This window comes from Charadrius vociferus, unplaced genomic scaffold (genome assembly GCF_000708025.1).
Source record: "Charadrius vociferus isolate BGI_N301 unplaced genomic scaffold, ASM70802v2 scaffold235, whole genome shotgun sequence".
Classification (NCBI taxonomy): domain Eukaryota; kingdom Metazoa; phylum Chordata; class Aves; order Charadriiformes; family Charadriidae; genus Charadrius; species Charadrius vociferus.
This window is the reverse complement of record NW_009648536.1, coordinates 1,287,099-1,296,701: the sequence shown is the minus strand read 5'-3', so window position 1 is coordinate 1,296,701 and position 9,603 is coordinate 1,287,099. Positions and strand designations below refer to the sequence as shown.

General features: G+C 36.1%; 1 protein-coding gene across 1 annotated transcript in view; it reads right to left on the bottom strand.

Annotated features, from left to right (window-relative positions):
* Positions 1 to 1,955: 1,955 nt before the first annotated feature.
* The window catches only part of CDC14B (cell division cycle 14B), a 37,546-nt gene continuing 29,898 nt past the window's right edge, over positions 1,956 to 9,603 (bottom strand). Inside the window, exon 13 of the mRNA XM_009885849.1 lies at positions 1,956 to 1,995. Within this exon, the coding sequence (XP_009884151.1) occupies positions 1,956 to 1,995 (40 nt within the window). The remainder of the gene's footprint in view (positions 1,996 to 9,603) is intronic.

The following is a 9,603-nucleotide window of genomic DNA, read 5'->3' as shown; positions in this document are numbered from 1 at the left end:
ACTCTCACCCTCTCACCTCACTAGTTTCATCCCTTTTGCCTTCCAAGCTAAGAATTTTCTTCAAAAATAAACACAGATTCATATTTGCACAATATACCTACTATTGTGATTACCTGTATTTTAGCTTTTGGGCAAGTGGCTTACTTAAAAAAAAAAAGAAAAAAAAAAAAGAAGGCAAGAAATTTTAATCACTTTATAAGGGTGAATTCTGACCCTCTCTTTTAGGTGCTTTTCACGTAGAATAAAATGATGGCGAGGGTGAAGATTAAGAGGAAACAGAAAATATGTGGGGTCTGAGCCTCAATGGTCCTTTATTTTGCACCATACAAGCCTCTACTGTTTTCTTTGTATTCATATTTGCAAATTTTGACTACCCAAACTCACAGATGCTACCTGTAAGCTTACACTTCACACCCTGCTTCCCCTCCAACTCATGATGCTCTTGCTACAAAACATTTTCAAGGCAATGTGTGGTTAATCCATAGTGGCATTCAAAAATCACCAGCCTAACAGAAAGTTTAATTTTAATTTAAAAGGACGTACATTGAAACAAGTCACTGAACCTGCTCATTTACATTCATAAAAAAAAAATTCTCACCCCTTGCAGAGGTAATCTGTATCTTTAGAAACTTCAGCTCTTCCATTGCTAACATTTCAGATCTCTCCGTTTCTTCTACTTTCTACTGTAAGAGTCACTAAATCAACAGATAACTATATCATATTTAAGGCTATGTGGTAACAGTCCTCATCTGAGGGATATGCAGCTATAAACTTCAGTTGGCAGACAAGGCTACATCACTGCAAAGCCAGCTTTGAGATTTCATAATGTGAAAAGTGATAGGGAAAAAATGCTGCCAGCGTTTGAAGACAGGCCTGTAGTGGATCAAAATTTCAATCTCAGACAGATTCCTCTAAAAATTACACTGCTTTTTAACAGAGGTAAGATTTAGTTTTTAAAGTGTTAATTAGATGTTAAAAACTATACCTGCCCCTGAGTTCCACTACCAATCTCAGTTGTACAGCAAGCTTATTTTCCCTTTTTTGTGTACTGCACTCATTAAGTGTCTCAAAGCTTAAAAACAGTGACATCCACATGTTAAGTGGACCAATAAAATCAGGGAAGAATTCTTGCCTTTTAGATATGATAATCTAAAATTTTACCTAAAAGACTTGAAGATAAGAGAAGAAACAGTAATGACATTTTAATATGATAGTACTGCTTTAAATGGTAAGCTGTTTTTCATCCCCTTTAAAATCATACCAGGCTTAAAGCAATTACAACTAGTTAAAAGAGCCATTGGTTGTGAACAACTAAAAATCTATTACTATTAAAAACAAGTTAATTACTTATAGTTAGTTCTTTCAAAATAAACAAACCACACAACCTTTGAAAATAAAGCACTCTTTGGTGGACAATATTTACTTTGTGTACTCAATACTGCAGCTTCATAAAAAACTTCATACAAAATAAGAAAGAATAGCCAATTAACACAGGAGAGTACCAATACTATAGGAAAAAAAGCTTTTGCGGTTGATTTTCAGTCTCAAGTGGAGACTTGAGCCCAGTCTGAATGGACAACACAGATTTATATATTTAAAAGCTCCCACCATCTTTTCATTTCAGGTGGTCAGCAGCTAAGTGATTGCCATCACAATTTATACACATGCATCATACATACTAGCAAGCCCTCTTTATAATAGAGAGCTTAAGTATTTACACCTGAGTCTAAATGTACACAGATTTTTGTTGGTTTTGTTTGAGGAAGTGTTAACGCATTAGGAAAGTGTCTACCAAGTTCATTTTATTCTACAAGTACGGAAGAGATATTTCTGTTTCATTTTTTCTGAAAAATGGAGCCAGAGTAATCTTCCTTGAATTGCATCAAATCCCCTCTAGAGGTCACATCCCCTTCATTCCTGAATATCCTCTTCAACACTGGTTGCTTATTTGAAATTTAACGCAATACTGTTCTAGTCCTTGAGACGGATTGGCTGCTGAAATAAAACATATTTAAGGAAAAAAGTTAAATACGTACTCAATACGTATTTCAGGCAAACATTTCTGGCAAGGTAAAATGAACAAACAATACTTCAAAGAAAGAAACAGAAGATAAAAGTCACTGCATTTAAGAACACAGCAATATTGGTTGTAAAGAAAGCACGGACTGGTCTGATCACAGACAATATGAAGAAAGGTTCCGTTCCATACAGAAAAGCAACAGAGGATTGAAAGTACCATAATTTCATTAAGCGCATTTGCTGTAAAGCATTCCTTTTCTTTCTCTCCCTCTGAGGTATCAGACTGTAGGAAAAGTAGAAAGAATAGTAAAGAAACATTAATTTTTTTAAAGCTAGGTTTAGATTACATATAGACAAGCTCTGAAATGCTGCAGGTAGTTTTCAGTGTGTGAACAAGGGTGCAGCCAGCTTCTTACAATTCCCAGCAAAGCAAAAGCACGTAAGATTTTTAAAGTGTATTCCTCTCTGTTAGTTTTAGTGATATACCTGGTTAAAAGTAGTAAAGGGAACTACACAATGCAGTTTTCATACATTTCCCCCCATACTCCCAATTATTATTTTGTAATAACTTGACCTGCATTCCCTTAAGCACCTCTACCTACCAAAATGCCTTCAGCACTCCAGAATTCAATTTCTAATCAACTACTTACTATACACATAATCCTAATTCTGTTATGTGTGTTAACACGGAAAAGACTGCTTCGTTTGGGTGTTACTATGATTCAGTATGTATGCATTGTTAAAAGACAAACACAAACTTCTCAGTAAGTGGCAAATTTACAGGGAGGACACCTTAACTGGGGAAACAAAGACATCCACAGAAAAAGGCTGTGGATAACGCTCTAGTAATCCGATTTCTTGCAGTCCAACAACAGTGTTATTTGAGTCGCAAGACATAATGTATTACGTCCACCACATGGTCTTTTGTAGATGTAGATAGCAGCTGACATCTAGAGATGTTCTGCAAAGGAAATTCAGTCAATGTTATGAATAGAATTGAAATTCCCTAAATTCTCTACGGTGTTTTAGCTGTAAATGGCTGTCTTGGCTGAAAAATCATTCTGGGGGCATTCTTTGATAGTCTCTCCAACAGTTCGAAGGATGAAATGGCAAATGAATTACCCAGCTCTGCAGATTATACTGTGTTAGGATGGTCACAAATGTGATTCATCTACAGTAAGAGTTGACTAAAATGACCTCAGTGTCAACAAATGAGACTGATGTAAAAGTACTCCAAGATGATTCTGCTGGAACATATCAGACAAGAAAATGAAAGAATAAGGGTACACAGTAATGCTGCAAGTTCAAAGAAGGCAACAAGGTCTTGACAAAGACAGATGTTGGTTAGGGCATGATCCCAATTTTGTAATAATAATTATTCTCCTCTACCCTGCAATCCACTTGATCTGGAACAGGTGAATCAATTTGAGCACTATGAGGTAATGCAAACTGCACAGACTTGAAGAAATTAAAATACACTTAAAAAAGATGAAAAAAAGAAAGGGATGCTTAAAAAAAATGAGTAAGGTTTTGCCAAATGCTTCAGGAAAAATAAAAGGACACCTGCAAGATTAACAACAAGGTACTGCATTCTAAGTCCTTCAAATTGTATAGTCATACTGAAATACCCTTTAGAGGAACCAGCACCCAATTATCCTTCTCAGATGACAAGATATTTAAGGACTCCAGAACTGTGACATAACTATTTAGGACAAGTTTGATTATTGGATACAAGCATAAAGTGATTCAAATTCTTTGACCTCAAAAGTGAGAAGAAACAGTATATGGAATGAAATATTTGGGGCAGAAGTTTTAGAAAATCCATTAAAATATGAAGCATTTTATGAGGTTTGAGATCAACCTGATCCTTGGTCCTCAGAGTCATAAATCTGGCAATATACCTAAAGGACTTCTTTTAAAGTAACTGAAATCTTCTATGAACTCTATTTTAGGGATGTTGAATCCTCCTAAGGTTATGTATTTTCATCTCATACAACACAAAGGTCAACTTGAAGGTGTGTTTTCCAGGAACTGAAAATCTCTGTTCAAATCCACATATGCATGTATACAGCTACCAAGAGTTGCAAGGAGCTTAAAACTGGGAGAGGCATGAAGAATAAGAGCAGGCAGAATCCCATCAATCTGTTTGGACCAAAACTGACATGCTGAAAATGATGCAAAATGGAGGAAAAACCCAACCAACCAAACAGTGAAACCCTGAGAAATACTTCAGATCTTTAGTAAAATATGCATTCCAGGAAGATTATTTTTTAACATGTTGTTAAATAAATAAAAACATAATTCATATAGCCACTGCTAAAAATTCTCTTAGTAGAATTTACTGCAGTCTACTATTAACAACTCTTTCTGTTTGCCTGATAGAGTGAATTTTTCATAATTTCTGCTACCTGCAAGGTAACAGGATGAGGAAGGGAAAAGAAAAGCTCTGTGGAGAAAAAGCTGCACAAGAACGTGGAATTTTCAGCAATATTTATAAATCAAGCTACATAACTACTTTTTATATTATTTGCCACCTTTTACTTTCCCCAATAAAATAAGTCTCTTCAGCACCTGACAGACCCATTCAAAAGGTTTTCACCATAAGCACAAGACAAATTCTGGTCAATTCTAACCACTGGAAATAGTGTGGAACATGTATTAAGCTACACTCCCAGGCTCGTGTGTGGTAACAACCTGAAGAGTTGCTGTAGAGGGGCATGAACACACACACACACAAAGAAGCACAGTAGTAGTGTGGTCATATGTTTCTGGGCCAAAAGGCAATCTCAGTCTTGCACAAATCCATCGGAATTTAAAATTCCATTAAGCTTTACCAAAGAGCTTCAGTTCAGATTATCAGTCATACTCTCAGTACAAAATCTCATACCAGTATACACGTGCATTTTATACACTGCACCTCTCCACTAATACTGCATTTTAGTTGTCCATCAAATTGCTCTTAGTTTTGAATTCATGGACTAATAATTGACTTAATGCTGTGAACAACTTTTCCACCTCTTACTTTAAGCAGGGGTTTGCTAAAGAAAGGTGCTTTTTTGTTACCAAAATCCCTTACCTTCAGTAATTCTCACTCACATTAGGAATTACAATATAAAATTCTCAAAGTTGAAAGACTAAGCAACAAGAAAAAATGATGTAAGATTTAAGGTTCCAGATATTCTCAGTACATGACATAAAACCATAAAATTGTTTCTCGTTTCCCATTGCTTGGAGGAGGAGTTGAACTGTGGCAAAAGCTCCTGTCAACTCAAAGTATTTGCCTAGAAAACAGTTACTGGATCTGTAAAGAGGGTAACTCTCACCTTTTTAAACTGTTTTTTCTTGCAGCAGACCTGGTAGTTCTTTTAGTAATGTCTGTACTGTCAGAAATGCTAGGTTCAGAGGTTTTATTTTTCTGAACACTGGACTGCAGAATTACTCTGAAAAGAGTAGGAAAAAAGAAAGATTATATAACCTGAAAGTTTCTAGAAAAACACCAAAAAGAGGATATTACAGTTGCAGCAGAGTTAACAAGTATCCGCTGGCTTTTCACAAATCATTCTGAAAAGCAAATTGTTCTGCCCGAAACACATCCTTCCTTTATAACATCCTTGTTATAATTACGGTAAGGCAAGTTGTTCTATTAGGAGCATAGCAGTTTGTTTTGTTGTTTGTTCATTACTTTTTCTTTTTTCTTTTGAAGAATGGATTAAATTAATGATTCTGAATTTCCTGTTAGGTTTTTGGAAGACAAAACGCTAACAAATTTTATTTTAAATTACTGCAACAAAACAAACAAAAAAGAAAATCTGAAGTATGCAGCAAAAATATACATTATTTTCCAGACTGACACAGAAAGGAATTCAGAAAAAAAACCCAAGTAATTCAATTTGTGAGAACCAAAGTCTAAATCTCCTACAATTAACCATGAGATATTCCCTTCAAATAGAGTAGGCTAGGAAAATCATGGCATATGCTGGCATTTCATGCTTATGGAGAATTACTACACCACACTCAAAACTCAGCTTTACATGCTGGTTGTGCTCGACTGCTTCTCTGGAAGACTCTAGAGCAATATATTGACTATTTCCTAAACAAGCAGATGAATTCTAGTGTTGCTTACAACAATAACAAAAGAACAGCAGATTGTGTAATGCAAACAACTATTTAACCACCAGCCAGCTGGTTTGTAGGGAGACCACGTCTTCTGTATTCCTAAATACTTGTAGTGAAATTATGATACTATGGAGACAAAAAGTGACAACTGGTCAATGGAGTCCACAGATATCTATTTAGTGCATCATTTTACACGTCTATTCCCTAGTCATTCCATCTGTGCAAGTTTCCAACTATAAAACTATGCGCCATTTTAGATATTCAGAGCTAAGAGTAAATTATTGTTTTTTCCCCTGTTGTTATTAGAGTCTAATTTTCAGTGGCTTCACTGAGTCCATCTGTGTCAGCAGACTATATTAGATCAGAAATCAAAACCTTCATTAAGATGCGTAAACTGCAGTCTAGTTGACTCATACTCTGAAGTAACTGTTTTCAAGGAATGTGAGATATGAACATAAAACATAACTTTTAGTGTAAAAGTGGACAGAAATACATGGGAGAAAATATGATTATTTTCGTACTCACATAACATATTCACCAAAAACAGAAATGGAAAGAAAACCCTATGCTTTCACTGTTTCATATGGGTTTGATACCAGAATTAGCATATGCATCGGAGATAACACAATTTCATCTAAAATCAATTCTTTATAGCAGTAAAACTGATCAGCAACCTTATTTACCACGTACTTCTAGACTGTTTAGCAAACATGACTACAGAACCACAAAGTTCAGCTATTTCAAATTTCTAATCGAACAAATCTCTCTTATTATTGCAGACTTGCAAATTCTCGTCACTTGATTTGCAGAAGTCCAAATCAAACAGTCTTCTCTTCCTCTGAGATAACATACAAGACTGTAACTGCAAGTACTATCAAAATGCACAGCAAATTCTATTCGAAACACAACATATTCAAATTTGGAGGAATCGGTTATTTGAGAGGCTGAAAACAAAAACCAGATACCTTCAATATCAGATCATGCTTCTGTAGACAACACAAATTCTTCTAACAAAAACCTGTTTTCCTTGCATGCCCAAGGTGAAAAGGTTCAAAACTTGGAAGTTCACTTTATAATTTCTATTGTGCTTGTAAGACCACTTCTAACAAGTTGTACCATTAAAACTTAAAATTCTCTTTTCAGTGCCACAGTTGTCATACAGCTTGAACAAATCTGGGCTACTGCACTTTCAACTAAGCTTTAAAAATTACACCAGTGGTGAAAAAGGACTTGCACTGTACCTTTTATCTGTTGCCACTGGCAACTTCCAGGATGGAATGGAAAGGTACGAAGCTGGCTTAACCTCATCACATTTAGTCACTGAAATATAAGCACGACCAAATCGTGGCACATGCTGGTTTATTAGTACTCATGCAGACAGAAAAATGGAAAAATCATGTTTTCTCCTTAAATATACACATAGAGTGTCTCTCTGTATGAAATGTATGTAATGTACATATAAAAGAAAGTAAATTATCGGAATATGATCTAATGATTCTAATCTTTCTCTTATAGGTGTCCATTCTTTCCAGACACCAGAGGTTCAGAAAACAGGTTGGTATGAATGGCTTAGACCCATATACTTATCTAATATGAACTGAAACACCATGAAGTGTTAAGATATCATCTTGCACAAACACTGAAATACTCATCTTTGCAACATATCACACATAAGTCCTTCCTTCCCAAAGAATTTCATTTTATCTATTCAAAACAAAGAAAGAAAAGAGTTTCTAAAAGGGAAAGTGACTTATAAAAATAGTCTCCATGTATCATTGCACATTAAAATCAGACCAACCACAACACCATCCTCTTAAAACTGCTAAATCTACCACAGGGTAGGGAGAGAAGGAGCTGGCTTATGGGATCAGTTCAGAGCCAGCTGTGAGCATGGTAGAACCTTTAACATTGTCTGCTCTTCAGTAGATACGTCATTTTTACATCTCAGCAATACACAACTTCTCATGGCTACCCAAGACTAAAGATTAATTGAAATCTCTGTGAACTAAATATTTGCTGAATGATCAGATATGTTTAAATCAGACTAAAATTCCAGACTTCCAAGGCTGATAGCACCTCAAAGAAAACAGACGAGGTCCTATTTACACCATCGTCTGACCTGATGTTACAACTAACCATCTGGAATTGCCTTCGGGCCTAACAACTGTTAGCTTAGGAGCAGCAACAGTGCTAGCAGAGCTTTTATTAGAATGCTACTGCATGCATGTTTAAGGTAAGAGAAAAACTGTCTTTAACATATGGAATTTTGATTTAACACAACTAGACTAGCAGCCTCACTTGATAGCAAGTTGGACAGATAGGCTTTATAATGGACACAGTAGAGGAAATTCTCCCAAAATCTCAGCACCAAAAAAAATCCCAAACTATAATTGAGAAGGATAAGATCCTCAGGACACCTACCCTACTGCTGTGTAACTGTTCACATAAAATAGCATGTCATGCTGTATGTGACAACAACAAGCTTCCAGACACAGCAGCAGAAAGTGCCTCTGATGTACACAAAGGTTTTTTAACTCAATGAAATATGATTAAAAAAAAAAAAGAAAGAAAAAGCAGAACATTTCCTGAACACAGGCTACAGGATGCTGTAATAGCCATGCTACTAAAATAGGCAATCCATATATTGTAAGAATTTTTCATCTTCAGTTAATCTGTAATGGATGTATCACTTACTAGTTTTGAACCTCATACACTTCTCAAACACCACACTGGTTTGCACACTACTTTCTTATTCTTATTGGCCTTTAAACAAATCAAAACCTGCTTAAATGGAACAATGTTCGGGTCAGTAGCAGTGTCTTCTAAATAATTCACAACTTTTTTTCACCATTTAACTCAGAGACGGGTGGGGGGACAGGTACACCACCAGGACACAAAAGCCCAAGCCCCACAACCCAAGACAAAATCCAAAAATCTTGAAGTGCCAGCAAGGTAATACATCTTGGAGAGGAATCAATCCACACAGCAGGCTTTTTTAAAAGGAAAATTATTACATTACCCTAAGAAGGGATGAGGGGAAGAGAGGTTACAGAGGAGCATGACTTCTCTGACCTGCGATGGCCATTTTATTCTTGCCAAGGCTACCTGTTTTATAAGGTCTGTCAAATGCAATATTGGTGTCTCTTTCATCACCTCACGATTTTTAGGAAAGTAGGCCTGAGACGTCTACCACTGTTCCAAGTCATCGATAGGCAACAAGTGACTGATACTCTTCAGTCTACAGGGCTTCAGCCAACAGGACTGCCAGGCCAGCCCAGAGAAATTCTTGATCCTGACTGATAATTTGATCTCTTAAAACACAAGGGACACTAGATGCATAACGGAGAGAATGTTAAGTCTAGCTTTTAAAGAAAAGCTTAAGCATTTTCTCTTCCCAGACATAAAGCACCACTGTATGATTATCAATTCTGGATATGAGGCAGCAGCACCAGTAACCCAATTGCTTGG